General features: G+C 49.8%; 7 protein-coding genes across 7 annotated transcripts; 5 read left to right on the top strand and 2 right to left on the bottom strand.

Annotated features, from left to right (window-relative positions):
• Positions 1-1,890: 1,890 nt before the first annotated feature.
• Positions 1,891-2,169, bottom strand: N7481_008865 (uncharacterized protein; the record flags this gene model as incomplete). Its single annotated transcript, XM_057268084.1, has 1 exon — positions 1,891-2,169. One exon carries the CDS (start codon positions 2,167-2,169, stop codon positions 1,891-1,893), a length of 279 nt encoding a protein of 92 aa, XP_057118761.1.
• Positions 2,170-2,648: 479 nt separating this feature from the next.
• hacA (transcription factor HAC1) lies at positions 2,649-3,782 on the top strand (the record flags this gene model as incomplete). Its single annotated transcript, XM_057268083.1, has 3 exons — positions 2,649-2,860; positions 2,919-3,397; positions 3,475-3,782. The coding sequence occupies 3 exons, from the start codon at positions 2,649-2,651 to the stop codon at positions 3,780-3,782; spliced, it is 999 nt and encodes a 332-aa protein (XP_057118760.1).
• Positions 3,783-4,934: 1,152 nt separating this feature from the next.
• N7481_008863 (putative SNF7 family protein Fti1/Did2) lies at positions 4,935-5,701 on the top strand (the record flags this gene model as incomplete). The annotated part of the gene is made up of 2 exons (XM_057268082.1): positions 4,935-4,979; positions 5,099-5,701. The coding sequence occupies 2 exons, from the start codon at positions 4,935-4,937 to the stop codon at positions 5,699-5,701; spliced, it is 648 nt and encodes a 215-aa protein (XP_057118759.1).
• Positions 5,702-6,754: 1,053 nt separating this feature from the next.
• Positions 6,755-8,053, top strand: N7481_008862 (uncharacterized protein; the record flags this gene model as incomplete). The annotated part of the gene is made up of 1 exon (XM_057268081.1): positions 6,755-8,053. One exon carries the CDS (start codon positions 6,755-6,757, stop codon positions 8,051-8,053), a length of 1,299 nt encoding a protein of 432 aa, XP_057118758.1.
• A 1,228-nt stretch (positions 8,054-9,281) lies between these two features.
• On the top strand, positions 9,282-10,284 carry N7481_008861 (NADP-dependent oxidoreductase; the record flags this gene model as incomplete). The annotated part of the gene is made up of 2 exons (XM_057268080.1): positions 9,282-9,834; positions 9,881-10,284. The coding sequence occupies 2 exons, from the start codon at positions 9,282-9,284 to the stop codon at positions 10,282-10,284; spliced, it is 957 nt and encodes a 318-aa protein (XP_057118757.1).
• A 146-nt stretch (positions 10,285-10,430) lies between these two features.
• Positions 10,431-10,908, bottom strand: N7481_008860 (cupin domain-containing protein; the record flags this gene model as incomplete). The annotated part of the gene is made up of 2 exons (XM_057268079.1): positions 10,431-10,803; positions 10,865-10,908. 2 exons carry the CDS (start codon positions 10,906-10,908, stop codon positions 10,431-10,433), a joined length of 417 nt encoding a protein of 138 aa, XP_057118756.1.
• A 929-nt stretch (positions 10,909-11,837) lies between these two features.
• N7481_008859 (Zn(II)2Cys6 transcription factor) lies at positions 11,838-14,820 on the top strand (the record flags this gene model as incomplete). Its single annotated transcript, XM_057268078.1, has 7 exons — positions 11,838-12,007; positions 12,141-12,830; positions 12,903-13,478; positions 13,569-13,707; positions 13,770-13,846; positions 13,907-13,980; positions 14,066-14,820. 7 exons carry the CDS (start codon positions 11,838-11,840, stop codon positions 14,818-14,820), a joined length of 2,481 nt encoding a protein of 826 aa, XP_057118755.1.
• Between the last annotated feature and the right edge of the window lie 387 nt (positions 14,821-15,207).

Below are 15,207 nucleotides of genomic sequence, written 5' to 3'. Positions count from 1 at the left end.
TTTCTTTTGTGTTTGTGTTATTTCAATGTAATTTATTCTTGCAAAAATCAAATATAATGAAATGAAACCAGACCAAAGAGATCACAAGGGGTTACAGAAGCTGACCGCCTGCATTTGTTTGGTTTGTTTGTAAGGGGTTTGTTCAACAAAACAAAAAGCCTATACAACAGAATAAGATGGCTGTTTTTATCTGTTCAGTTACAATTGTAATGGAATACCTCTAAATTCCTAGAAAGGGTCGTCTAACCTATAATCATATGCAAGATAGAGTTCATGAAAGCTAGAAAAATAATTTCAAGGTGAAGCTAATTTCGAGCGGCCCTGTATATTCAATATTCTTGTCAAGGAGATAAAAATGTTTTTATCAATCAGGTGAACTTGATACAAAACACCACATAGCGAATAAAATTGACTAAACGGGTCTTAGTCGCCCTATTGGATGAATCGGACAAAGAGTCGAATAAGAAGAATTGCAGAAGCTATCGACATGGCCGATACGGCCGCGGGTACAGTCGCACCATATCTGAATAACGCCATATTTATAGTCGATGTCTAGTAGTAAATAGTATTCTCGAACAACCTATTATTGTGTCATAGCTACTAGTAGTACTAGTAATTGATTTTGACGACTTAGTTACTATCCAATAATTCGTAATAGCGCTCATTTACTAGGATAATTGCTTTTGAACGGAGTATCTGTACCTGTACGGAGTACCTTCATGCAGAGTCCTCATTCCATTCAAGATTTGATTGCAATTAGTAGGGAAGTACTCCGTACTGCGCTGCATAGATGGGTACTTCGTACACAATCAATGCCCGGGACAACCACCGCCCCGCCCCTTTGTGATGTCGCATAATCAGAATCATGTTATCCAACCAATGTACTTTTGTGGATGCACGGATATGAAGTACGGATTATATTACTTCCAGGTCTGTCTACGGAGTACTTTGTTCTAAGTAATCTCCTCTGCCCCACAATTTCCGCACCCGCGGCACTTCATCAGACTAGTCATTACTGCCAGGTGCTACTGCAGGCACCAAAGCACATCATACATAATATTGACTTACACTGCAGACTCGGACTCGAATTCGAACTCGTCAATGCAGCAGACAATCACGGAATCGCGAATCACGAATCACGACAGTCTTCCCTCTAAATAATTTCTCCGGTACCCACTTTCGCATGCCAGGTACATAGCGTTTACCAAAGAAGGTCAAGACAAAAGTACGGATCTTCAGGGGAGGGATGCTACGTGACGATCAAACATGGCGAAATGGTGAAACGGAATATCGTTCGTACGTACGCACTGCGACGGAGTCCTCGGTAGTTTTTCATCTCCTGTTCTCCGTACTAGAGCCGGCCCCCTGTTTCTAGAAGCCGCTAACAATGCCACTAATGAGACTTACTCGAATTAGATACTCCGTAGACTCCGTGACTCCGTGCTTGCAGGGGTAGGGGAGGGGGACCCTCAGGGTGAAGAGGAGCACGGAGTACGAGCATTCTAAACCATTCTACAATGATCCACGGAAGTCTGGAGAATCTATCCGTGCGACCAGTCAAGGAACGTAATACGGACACGGACTCCGGTGCGCGGCCCCTGTGGAGCCCGGCCGCGTCCAATGGCGACAGAATGGTGTGGTGTGCCCAGGGAGTGCGGGCAGGGGATGATTGATCGAGTCTACGAGTCGTTTGCATATGTATGTATACTGTGCTACAAGACGAGTACACTGCAGAATCCAGTGGGTGAGTGAAGGAGTGCCAGCTGAAGTGATGATGGATCGACAGCCTTGTTTGGGGGATTGGATTGGGGGGCCTAGGACTGAACAACGCAGTCAAGTGCGAGTGTCTGGGGCGAGGCAATATCCAGTGTATGCAGGGCCAATGGGATGCTAGCCAGACATTCCAGATTCCAGACTCGACTCCTTAATGTGCAGGAGGGGCGTGTGGCGACGGGAGACATTCTTCCGAGAGATGCGCAACGTAGGACCGGCCCACTTGGTCCAGGCGGGGGTACGAGTACGCCATTGCGTGTGAACCACATTCTGGAGAACAAAGCGAGTCAAATGAGAGTGAGGGCAGAGTAGACTCTTATGTACTCCGTATCCATGAAGTGTATTGTAGGAAGCCTTGCAGTAGAGTGCGAGAATACCGTTGTTAGTGCTGATCATACTCGTACCGATCTGCTTGGGGGCCGGGGGGCCTGGGGCCAAGAGCTATTCATAGCGAGGCTGAGCGTTGAAGTAGCTGAAACGGGGGCCCACTTGGCGAATGGGGGATGTTCCAGGGGTCAAAGGGGGTTACGACACAGGGAGTTGGCAGGGAGTTGGCAGAGACAGAGGGGGAGAGGGAGTCCAGGGGGGCAATCCCGTGACTTGGTCACTCTTGACAAGTGGCCTCTACTTAAACACTCCCACGTCCGCTTTCATCCACCCACCCAACTTATGAACAATCTGTCCTTTTCCCCCGCTGACTCATATGGGGTCGACCGTGTAGACGTGGCCTGACTCTATCTGATCTCGATTTGACTTGATTTGATCGCCCTCGTCCTGTCGGTTCTGATCTTGTCCCTCCACACACGGCACCGGCCACCATCCACTATACCTTCACACCCACACACATCAACATTCACCACACACACACACACATTATGACAGACACGATAAACCCGATGGACCTCCCCGGTTCACCATCAGACTTCCCCTTGACCGTCTCCCCCGCAGACACCTTCGACGACTCACCCGAGCCCGAGTGCGAGGATGACGATGTCGAGATCAAGGAGGAAGATGATAAGAAGACCACAAAGAAGAGAAAGTCCTGGGGTCAGGAACTTCCTACTCCCAAGACCAACCTTCCCCCAAGGTATGCTCAATCATCCTGTCACACCACTGCCCCAGACCAGCCCCACTAACATCCCCAGGAAACGAGCCAAGACAGACGACGAGAAAGAGCAACGCCGCATCGAGCGCGTACTCAGGAATCGCGCCGCGGCCCAAACATCCCGCGAGCGCAAGCGTCTAGAAATGGAGAAGCTGGAGACCGAGAAGATCCGAATGGAAGAACAAAACCAATTCCTTCTTTCAAGGTTAACCCAGATGGAGGTTGAGAACAACCGACTATCCCAACAAGTCGCTCAACTATCCGCCGAAGTCCGAGGCTCTCGCAGCACAACACCCATCTCCAACAAAGCCACCTCCCCTCCTCCCGCCATCACCGAATCTCCCACTCTCACACCTACCCTCTTCAAACAAGAAGGCGAGGACATCCAAATGGAACGCATCCCCTTCCCTACCCCCGCCACCTCCACTCTCGATTACTCCCCCACCCTCCAACCCTCCACGCTGGCTGAGGCCTCCGACGCGACACAACATCCTGCCGCGATGTTGTGCGACCTGCAGTGTCCGTTGGTAGCCTCGAAGGTAGTGGCGCCGCCCTCCCCCTCTTCGACCTCACTCACTCGCATCACGATGTTGCAGCTCCTCTTTCTGACGATGACTTCCGCCGCCTATTCCACGGTGACAGCGCCGCTGAGTCTAATCCTTCATTCCCTGAAGACGGGTTCGCCTTTGGCGCTCTCGACGGAGTCTCAGATCTCAGTTCTTTCCCCTTTGATTCATTGGTTGATTTCGACCCCGAGTCTGTCGTCACCCTTGACGGCGTCAACGTCGTCGACCAATCGACCGGTCTTTCGGATGAACCTACTTGCCCGACTGCTAGCGTGCAGCCCAGCCTTGGCGCGTCCACTTCGAGATGCGACGGGCAGAGCATTGCAGCTAGCGGTTAGCGAGCAGTTTACATCTGACCAGACACGGACCCGGTTGGCTGATGATGTTAACGCCCCGGAGGGCCGACCGCGGTGGGAGTCGTTGTTGACTATGATCTGGGCTATTGATAGACTGAGTGGTCAGCGACAGCAGCGTGAAAGTGAAAGTGAGCGCGAACGCTCCGGACGGCGACGAAGCAATGGACATGGAAAGGTACGGACACGGAGTTTTCGGCGTTCCCCCCCTCGAGTCTTTATCGAGAGTGGGTAAGCAATTGGGTTAAATGTATACTATACTATGGCTTATGGCTGGTTTTATGGCTTTGCCGATCAATCTCAATATTTCAACAAACACCAACAGATCTCTAAATTGTAGTTGTAAATGTAACTGTAATCCCCCCTGCAGTACTCCGTACTTGATTTACCAAAATATTTCCTCCGACCCAGGGAAGGAAAGAAGTTGGTCGATTCCCACGAGAGACAACTTGATACATGATCACATGACCCTACCCCTGCGGTCCAGAGTCCCCCCTTTCACCTTCTTTCTTCCTCTATTCCTCTCTCGGGTTATCTTTGCACTCATGAAGGAAATTCAACGCCAGTTTCCGGGTGTGCACGGGGTCTGGGGAGGAGGCATCTCCTTTGTCTATGAGGTCCATCCTCGTATCGTGGTCAAGGTACCCACCCAGGTCCGGCTATGTAGTACCCAAGTTGGAAGTGCTAAGTAAGAGTCTAGATCTATCCCTTGCTTAGTATTTGATAGTTGTATCATTGATTAAAATCACAGATGTTGTTGGATTTTCCATTATTAGTGTCTGGAATAGGCAATATCAACCAGTACGACTAGATCTGTAGGCATTCTGCGGGTGAAAACAAGTCGAGAAAGAACCGAACTGAGATTCGAGTATAGTAATTAGAATATCATCGCCGTTATTCTACAATAATTCTAATAATTCTGAAATAATTCTCGAGCCATACTACCACTGGACTGTGTTGTATCTGCCTACGCTAACGAATGCGGTCAGTGACGTTGCCACTTCGGAATTGCTCAGCCTCCGCACTTCGCCTTGAGACACGAGACATCAACACTACACTTCACCCTACACTCTACACTCCAGCCTCACCCTCTCTCTTCCCTCTCTCTCTTCTCCTCACGCCCCTCACACCGCAATCATGGTCCGCAAAGATCCCATCTTCGAAGCCCGCACCAATGTCAAGGTACACACCCCCCTCCTCCCCACCCCGCTGCACCGCAGATCCAGCCTTCACATCACACCCCCCCTCCACCAGCCTACCCTCACCACAATGACCAACCCATTTACTAACCCAACCCCCAGCTCCACTCAAACCGCCTCAAAAAAGAAGCCGCCCGCGCCGAATCAACCTTCAAATCCGAAAAAGCCAAAGCCGACCGCGCCATGAAAAACCGCGAATTCCAAATCGCCCGCATCCACGCCTCCAGCGCCGTCCGCGAAAAGCGCCGCCAAGTAACCCTGAAATCCGAAGCCGCGCGCGCAGACGTAATAATCAACGAACTCAAAGCCGCCCAATCAACACGGGACACATCACGAACCCTCGCCCTGGCGAGTCGGGGCCTGGACGCGGCGAGCAAGAGCGTGAATCTGGAACATCTTGTCTCGCATGCGAATAATTTCTTGGCCCGGAGTGAAGACTTTAAGATTGCTAGTAGTGCGATTGAGGACGTTGCGCAGGGTGTTAGTTTACAGGAGTATGGGGCTGAGGGTCAGCATGAGGTTGATCGGATGATGGAGCAACTTGCTGATGAGGCCGGTGTTGATATGAGGATTGCATTGGAGCAGGATACGGAGGTTCCTAATGCGGAGGTTAAGGGGAAGGAACAGGCGCAGGCGCAGCAGCAGCCGGCGGAGGTTGAGGATGGGCTTGGGGCGAGGTTGAGGGCCTTGCGGGCTGCTAATTAGTGTCGGCCACGAGGTGTGTGGTGTGGTATAAGGTGGTGGTTTTTACGAAGTTACGCCCTGCACAGGATTGTTCTTTGCTTTTCTTATCGATGTCTTGATAGGTTCAAGTAGTCTATAGGTGTTTATGGACTGGTCTTCTCTAAGAGTAAGTGCTTCTCTACTTCTGGGCGGTTGGGGGAGTAGAGTATACTCGGTCATCTACCGAATGTATTAGAAGTTTACTGTAAAGATATGAGTGATTTATTTTCGTGGACCCTTTGTCAATAGTCTATGCATTGGAATCTGTTCATAGTTGCAGATATGTACTACTAGTAGTACCGACTCAGAGGCAAACTCGCCTCTTCGGGCATTGTGCCTTAATTAGAGATAGATCGGATCGTTAGCAGATAGAAACCAGCGGGGCTCGGGGAGTGCCCGAATTTATTCCGTTGGTTTGGATTGCTTTGATTTGCTCGGCTGTTTTGTCCATAATTGAGTGACTGTTAGAATTAGCGAGGGTATTGGTTTATTCTACACTGCTCACTATGATACTATTATACCATATATGACGATAATCTGTGATACTCTATGCTCTGGTATTATCCCCCACTGCACACTCTTTTCTTTCTCTTCTCTTTTACTCTCCTCCTCTCTGCTCTACTCTACCCTCTACTAGACTCTATTCCTGCCCAAGGGAATCCTTCCATCTCCTCCCATCCAATCAGCAACTCCTCGCCCCAAATCGCAATCTCCACCATTCCCCATCGATGCTAGTTTGTCTTAGATTTCTCCCAATTCGACTAGCCCCACGACTAGAGCCTCTTGGACCCTGCTCTAGTCGACGAAAAAAGGGGTCGACAAGCGCCTCACGGCGAGACTAGCATGCAGTGACCCTGAAATTGCTATCTGCTACTCCGTAAAACGCATACTAAAATAGTCCTAAGCAAAATTTACCTTGCACGCCACCGACCACATAAAACCATGGCAGCAGCCACACTCCTTGACCCTTCTCTGCAGGGGAAGAATCACTCGTCTCGAGGCTCAAGCTGAGCAATCGAGTTCCAAGACGCAAAGATGATATCCACACACTCGTTCAAGTCCCTCGTTCTTACCAGCCTCCTACTCCAAGTTGGCTGGTCTCCACTCGTTCACGCCGCACCCTGGATAATCACCGAAGCAAACCAAGTCGTCCCCATAACGCAGCTCGCCTACGACTCAAACGAAGACTACATAACAAAAACAACCACGTCCATCGAAGCAATCATTCCAACAGTAACTTCCCTCCCCGAAGCCCTGTCAACAATAACCCAAACAAACACATACTACGGCGACACCATCACCGCAGTCGAAAAACTATACCCCTCTGGCGTCGGCACAGCCATAGACTTCAACGCCGGCTATTATGACGATTACTACAGTTCGGATTCAAAACATACAACCGTCTTCGTAGTCGATTTGACCTACACCGCGCCCACAGGCTGCTCATCTACATGGACAACTACGACAGCCGCAACATTGAGCGCTCTGCCCGCTACACTTTCCGCCCTGTTGCCCAGAACCCGGACTTCTGTCTCATTGTCCGTTGATACGAGCATTGCCTTTCAACCGACGACTTACACATACGATCAAGTCTGGGTAGAACCCACCCAGGTCCCCGCTACCTCACTCGCCTCACTGCGCAATCGAAATTACCCCTCTAGTCTTTATGGAGCCGGGGCCAATTGTTACTATCACTCCTCCTACGCCGACGGCACCGATTCCACTACCGATAGGTACGATCCCAATACGGGCCTGAGCTCCGGGCCTGGTTCTACTACTTTTACCCCTGGCACTTCCTCTGGATCAAATTCTGACTCTGGCTCCGGCACCAGTTCTTCATACCCATACGATTATTACGGTTACTGGGGCGAATACGACGAATGGAACGGGAAATACTACAGCGGGATCAGTCTCCTAGCAATCGTCCTAATCAGTACCCTAGGCTGGATAGGAATCTGGTTCCTAGCCGGAATTCTTGAAGCATTCATTCGATTCCGTCGTCTAATGCTCGGCTGGCAGACTCGTCGAGGATTACCTGTTTGTTGGGCGATGACCATTCTCCCGCTGTCATTATGTTGTCTGTGGGGGTTTAGAAAGGGGTATCGGGCGCGGTCGGTGGATGATGCGGCTATTTTGAAAGAGAGGTGGGAGAAGATGGGATTTTGGAAAAAGTTTGCCCTGTTTTGGGTTTGGGGGTTTAGATATAAGTATCCTACTGTTTTGGGTCCCGCGCCGCCACAGGTTAGGGTTTCTAAGAGGCCTGGTTATGCTTGGGGTGGGTATGGGTATGGGAATGCGGATGGGGTTCATCCTGCGCCGTTGTTGGGGGGCTGAGGCGAGTTTGAGGTCGAACGGTAGTCAGAGTTTGCCGGGTAGTGCGAGGGGTCCTGTTCATGTGGGAGGTCCGGCTCCGGAGATGGGGCAGGTTCAGACTCAGGTCCCGGTTCATCAGGGTCAGGGTCAGCAGGGTTTGCAGCCTTTGCCTAGAGCGGTTGTACCGGAGGCATCTGGCGCACTGGGTGGTGAGAGTGGGGGCCAGGGGGAAGTTGGACAGGCTCATTCTCGTTAAGTGGAGTGAATGTTGAGGGTCTGGAAGTCTCATGTTTATATGCCAGTGGTTTATAGCTCCTTGGAGCTGTCTAATATTAATGAATATTTGGAGAGATCTACTTTAAGAAGTATCAATTTGAAGTTATCAATGCCAATGGTGTGGGTAATGTGATTCTGAGTACTTGGAAATATAGGATAATTTCTCAAGTATGTACTAGTACTAATAGTAAGCTTGCATTTGTGCCATAATAGACGGTCCATGCCCAGGTGTTACTCTATAATACTCGTAGTACAGTAGTTTTCAATCAGTAAACTATACCTCCACTCTTGCGACTTCTTTCCAGTTAGTTGTACAGCCTCTCAAAACCCTGCAGTTTACGAGTGACAGCGCATACATGCATACGTTAGATGCGCATTACTTACCCATGCTGCTATAGACTGAACGGCTCAAAAGCCCTGCATAGAGAGGCGATCTGGGGCAAAGATAATGATTAGACTATTTTAAGATGGGGCTAATACCCGGGAACTAATAGGATGCACGGGTCTGAAAGCCGCATAACACGGCCCGATAGGGCCACAGCATCATTGATTTTCGTGAGACCAAAGAAACCCCACATACTTGGCCCATTGTCAAAGAGGTTACCTACCAATTAGTCACCAAGAACTTTGCTTCTCTTTTCTGAAGCTTATACAGTACAAACGGGCTACACATCCAGAATAGCCAATCTTGTGACCAGTCATGTTCTATTGTGGCGGAGTCATGTTCCCTTGAACTGCACATGTCATCGTCCCCGTTAGTGATTTCTCTACTGGCTAAGGGTAACAGTGGACAGCAAGAGATGTTAATTATGATGTCAGGATGCATTTGCTCATAAACAATAAATTGTTGACTCTCGCTGAAAGGACAACTTACTCGAAAAGGCGCATGAATCGTTCGATTTCCCTCAAATCCGAAATATCCAACGGTTGTCATCGTCCTTAAAAGCAAAAGTAGATACCCCTCCGGTGAACGATGTCGATAAACACTCTCCCATCTACCGTACGCGCTCTGCTGCAGGCAGACCCCACCTCAAAAACTATCACCCTTGTCGAGCGCCCTCTGCCAATACCGAATTTTGATAAGGGGGAACATTTAATCCGTGTTTATGCTGCCGCTCCTTGTGCAGGAGAACGCCTATGGCCCAGTTTTGGTGACATTCCTGGGAAAGAAATTATCACCTGTGACGATGTTGCAGGGGTCGTCGTGAGCACCCCAGAAGGCTCTCCATTCAAGGTAAGAGACGAGGTGTACGCTCGCACGAGCTATTACCGCCCTGGATGCGCTCGTGACTACGCAATTGTCACTACAGATGAATTAGCTGGTCGCCCCTGCAATCTGAGTTGGGCGGAATCCTCGGCAGTGCCACTCGCTGCGGAAACGGCATGGCAAGCTCTGTTCAAGCATGCCGGAGTCGGAAACTTTGATAGCCCGAACTGGAAGGGTAAACGCATCTTGGTGACTGGGGCTTCAGGGGGGGGTTGGGATCTGGGTCGTCCAGATTGCAAGTCAAACGGGGGCGGAAGTGGTCGGTACTTGCGGACCAGATAACCTAGACCACGTCCACTCTCTAGGAGCAAAGCAAGTGCTGAACTATCACTCGATAAAGATTGCCGAGTGGGGTCAGAACCCATTGAACAAAGTCGACGTAATTGTTGACTGTGTTGGCGGGCAATCACTTGAAGATGCCTGGTGGTGTCTCCGTGACAATAGTGTGATCATTAGTATCAATCAGCCGCCGGAAGACAGACGACCCGTGAGGTGCGAAGTTTCTGACGTGAGAGCTATTTTCTTCATCATGGATCCATCCGGTGCAGATTTGGCAGAAATTACAAAGTTGGTGGAAAAGGGCAAATGCCGGCCTATTGTTGACAGTGTCTGGCCCTTGGAGCAATTTCAAAACGCATACGAACGTTTGGATAGTGGCCGTGTCCGAGGCAAGATTATTTTCGACCTCTTATTGAATACTCAAAAGTAAGATGGCGCCTTAATGATGAGACGAACGTTCCTGTTGAATTATCCGACAATGACGTATAGCCAGAGAAGAATAAGCAGCGATATGAAGCACCAATTGGCGAGGTTCTGCGCTAGTAACATACATCCTAAGGATAGTAGTCGCGATTTTCATGCGGCAGTACCCTCCCGGTCAGCGTCTAAAACAATAATATTGTGCAACCCATCCTTGATAACTTGATCGTCAATAATGAGAACCGCCAGGAACTTAGCTCCTTCCGATCCATTGTTCTCCGATCGAACGTGATGACAGCCGGGGGCTTCATACCACATTTCTCCTTTCTGGGAGACGATGGGTTCATCGCAATTCATTTGATTTAACACAACACCATCAATCATCATTGCAATAGCTGCTGCGCCCGAGTGCGTATGCGGAGGTGTAGCTGCGTTAGGAACCATATCGATCGAGATGATAACGACGGCTTTCCCTGGAATATTGGATGGATGGTAGACATTCACAATCTTGAAGTCCTCTCGCGGACGTCTGTATATAAAATGGGCATACTGGAGGCATACTATAGTCATCAGAATATTAAGTTGCTTACCCTTCAATGTGATAAGTATCACCGAGCTGGACTACGTTGGGCATTGTGGAGGACATTCTCAGGTTTCAAGTTCCAAAGTGACTAACCGCGAAACAAAAGGTTTTCTGGTTGAAAGACAGTTCCCGGCGGACTTTTAAAACTTCCCCGGGTTTAGTTGGATACCTGGCTGAAACGGGGCATAAATCCCTACGTCATGTGCTGAATTGCAATTGCCACCGGTTAAAGGAACATGGTATGTATTCCACGGACAAGTCGAACTTCTAGTCTCAGTGGAATAGTCTAGATTGCTTGACCGACGGAGCATCCACTGTAGTGGGAGTTTCGATGACCGCAAGACGGAAAGTATGCTGAGATTTTGTTCTCTAGTCCGTCTCTGGCAGTCTTTCTAGACCAGCCTTTGGCGATAAGGGCTCTTCTAATGCTGGAGGTGGTAATCATGACCTAAAACTCCTCCCATATGAATACAGCTGTCTCTTCGAGGTCGTGGCCGGGTTTCTTCGATCAGTGATCAAGAGGCATCGGCCATCAGAGGCGTCACAGTTCAAGATACCCTCCAAGTCTAATTTGTTCCAGTATGCACTCTCCTAAGGAATAGAAGGAAAATATACTGATTATTACCACTAGATAATACTACTAGTGACTCTATCTTAATGGCACTAAAAAAAAAGAGAAAAAAGGACGAATGCCAGCAGTGCCGGCAAAAAGATATCTCAGGTAAGGTTTGTAGGAATAGCCGAACGGGGGGGGTCGAACCCCCAACCTTGAGATTAAGAGTCTCACGCTCTACCGATTGAGCTAGCCCGGCTGGGCTGTTGTTTGGGGGGAGCAGATTATGTTACATCAGGCAAGTACTCCCCGGTAATCACTAGTCCCCATACCTGGGGCACTCCTCGAATCTCCACAACTCATCCATCTCATCTCATCTCATCCTCAACTACCGAGTCGCCCTCGGCAACCAACCACTGGGGCCAATATGGACGAGCAGGCCTCCCAAACCAAACAACCGGCCTGTCTCAATTGTCGCCGCAGTAAAATCCGCTGCAATAGGCCCTCCAGCCACGCCCGCTGCGAGAAATGTCGCCAGTCTAATGTTGACTGTGTCGTGCCGAACCACCACTTGGGTCGCCAGAAGGGTGTTAAGAAGTGAGTGGAGTGGTGATTTATTCAAGCCCTGTTGATCATTCAAGTCTCTTGTAATTTCGTGGACATGGCATGGAATATATAATATGAATATGAATATGAGCATGAATATGAACATGAACTTGACCATGAATAGAACCTTGGAACATTCGCTAATATATACCCCCAGCAAACGAAAAGGCCTGGAAAAAGCAATCCACCAGATCGAGCAAGCGATTAAACGCCCAAAACTCGACTCATCCACTAGCTCAGCAGATGAGGCTCAACGCGCTATCTCTGGACTCCAGGAGCTACTCTCGCGCTTCCAGGGTCAGTTGAGTCACTCACCAGAGCACGGCAGGCTCGGGTCCGGGGCCGGGACCGGGGAAGGAGAATCTGAAGCATTCTCATCAGATCTGGAACGAGATCGAGACCTTCACCCGCACATCTCCTCTCCGTCACCACGCGAAGCCCCAGAGGAGAATCTTGCGCTAGATGATGCGGAGAATCCGCTACAGCTTTTAGCGCGGGCATCGGATTTGCAGCTCTCGCCTGTTGGGGTACGGCATATGCCCAAGTCGCCACCCTTACCCTTGATATCAGCTCCCTTGTCTTTATCTTTACCACAAGAGGGTATTGGTCTTGCCGTGGACCCGGGGGTCAGGGACAGGGACAGAGGTCGGGGTCGGGACCAGAGCCGGGATTTTGATGCGGAGCTTGATCGGCGCGAACAGAGTGCTAAATCCTTCTTCGTACCTGCCCGAGCAAATCTGGATGTAGGGGATGATTTGGATCCGGTGGAGTTGGGTCTTGTTACATTTGATGAGTCGGAGTCTTTATTCTCTTTGTAAGTTTTATCGCTGGCTTCTTACTTTGCGTTGTTTTCCCCGTGAGGATGCTTGCCGATGCTTGCCCCTAGGGTCAACCCACCTCCAGTCCCACCCCAATTAACCTTCTCCTCCCTCCACAGCTTCTACCAACATCTCGCACACACAAGATGGGGCCTAGATCCCCTCGTCCACACAGCCCACTTCGTCCGCACCCAATCATCCTTCCTATTCACATCGATAATGGCCGGCGCAGCTCTATTCCTCCCATCCGCAAGCGCCCTATCAAAACGACTCTCCCGCCACGTAAAATGGCTTGCGAACCGCGTAATGACCCACCGACACCGTTCCGTCGAGATCGTTCTAGCTTTCATGGTAAACGTACCCTGGATGGCACCCGGGGACCGCCTCGGTGACGACGACACGTGCGCGTATATTGCAATGGCATTGACTGTTGCCCTCGACCTGTCGCTTAATAAGATCGTTACGCCTTCGTCGAGTTTTGGAAGTGATCTTATTTTCCAGCTCGCGAGGGCGGATTGTATTGATGCTAAGCGTGCGTTGCTTATGGATGGGTTTGATGATGTTGAGCCTGGGTCGGAGTGGGGGAGAAGGTTGTTGAGGAGGAGAGAGAGGGCTTGGATTGCGCTTTTTGTTGTTGAGAGGGGGTATGTATTCTGAATGGACTGCATTGAATTCGAGTGGAGTGGAGTGGAGTTCTGATTTGGCTGGCTGATGGATGCTAATAATGCGTGCAGTGTCTGTCTTGCTAGAGGGAGAAGCTATACGGTTCCGCCGACGGCGCTGATTGAGAATTGCGATATGTGGTATCGGTCTGATATTGCGGATCGACGGGATGGCCCGATGAATTCTATGGCTATATTACGGCGGGATTTGGTAGGTTTCCTGTTTTACAATGCAATGCAATGCAATGAAATGCAGCTGGCTAATTCATATAGGATGAACTATTTCGAAAAGTCAAATCAAGTTGCGATAGCTATAGAACTGGTGATACCGGCTCCGAGGCTGCCCACGCGTATGTGCCATACCATCTGGCCTGACAATCTTCTGATTTGACCTTGCTAACCCACCACAGAATAAAAACCACTATTGAAAATTTCTACGAACAATGGTTCACGACTTGGGCCATAGCGATCAGTGAAGACGGCGGTAGGAAATCTTTCCTCCCAACATACCTATCACAACTGACATCATCTACAGCCCGCTCTCTCCCCCCCCTACGTCGAAATCCTAGTAACACACACCCAACTCTCAACCTACGGCGGCGTAATCAACCACCCAACAGCCCCAACAGCAGTAAAGCGGTTTTTCCGCGCAGCAGGTCTATCTTCCGCATTAAATGTCCTCCGAGCCGCAATCCAAGGCGAATCCCGACTAAAATCAATGCCAAATAATACCGTCATCATGATTTCCTTCGCGGCTTGTTCGGCGCTCAGTCTCAGCGTCACGCCCGGTGATAGTCAGTCCAGTCTCGCCCCCAGCGTGAGAACACTCATTGAAGAAACGGCCGGTGTACTTGAACGTATTGGTGCGACGCCGAATCATCGAAATGGTGCTTCGGTTTTATATGGTCGTTTTTTGAGAGAACTTATAAGGAGGGGTCCTACGCTTCCGCTTTCGCAGAATCGTCACGGTGCAGAGCATCACCGGATGGATTTAAATGAATCGATTCTATCGCCGTCAAACAGAGGCCTTGATGGTAATGATAATGCTAATGCCAATGTCAATGCCCAGGGCCAGGGTCAAAACCAAGGCCCACCATCATCCCTACCCACTATCCCATCACACCCAGCACAATCACAATCACTACCACCAACCGATCTCTGGACCGAACCACTTCAGTTCTCCGCAATGTCAGATGACCAAATCATCGACGCGGTGAATCGTGCGGGCGGGAGTGCGTTTGGAGCCTCGATTCCTGATGTCCCCTTTGATGATATGCTTAGTTGGGATTGGCCAGATTTCGCGAATGCGGAATTTACGTTTTAGGTAGGCATTGCATTGCATTGACAACCCTGCTGTAGTTAATACATACGAGGGTACTGTATGTATGTATACCCTATGCGGATGCGATGCATGATTGGTGGCTGTTACAGCGGCGGTGGAGATGAACCGCTCTTTTAGATGTCCACAAGACTCACCCAGCCTTGTCGTTCGACGTCATCGCTCCCAATACACCAATCCCGACAATCCCGGACTTGGATGCTCTGGGTGTCCCATTGAATCGAACTTCATCTTGTTGGACTTGGACTTGGACTTATCTCGAAATGTATATATCCCGAATGAACTATCTGCAAACATACTAGTATCCAACAACAACTATTCCAAGAGAAAGGAAACCCGAACCACTCCTCTTGAGGCCTATGATTACGAGTG

This window comes from Penicillium waksmanii, assembly GCF_028829765.1.
Source record: "Penicillium waksmanii strain IBT 27052 chromosome Unknown utg000008l:1.0-5622682.0:1.0-5626561.0, whole genome shotgun sequence".
Lineage (NCBI taxonomy): Eukaryota > Fungi > Ascomycota > Eurotiomycetes > Eurotiales > Aspergillaceae > Penicillium > Penicillium waksmanii.
The sequence above is the reverse complement of the archived record's forward strand: the minus strand, read 5'-3'. Positions and strand labels throughout refer to the sequence as shown.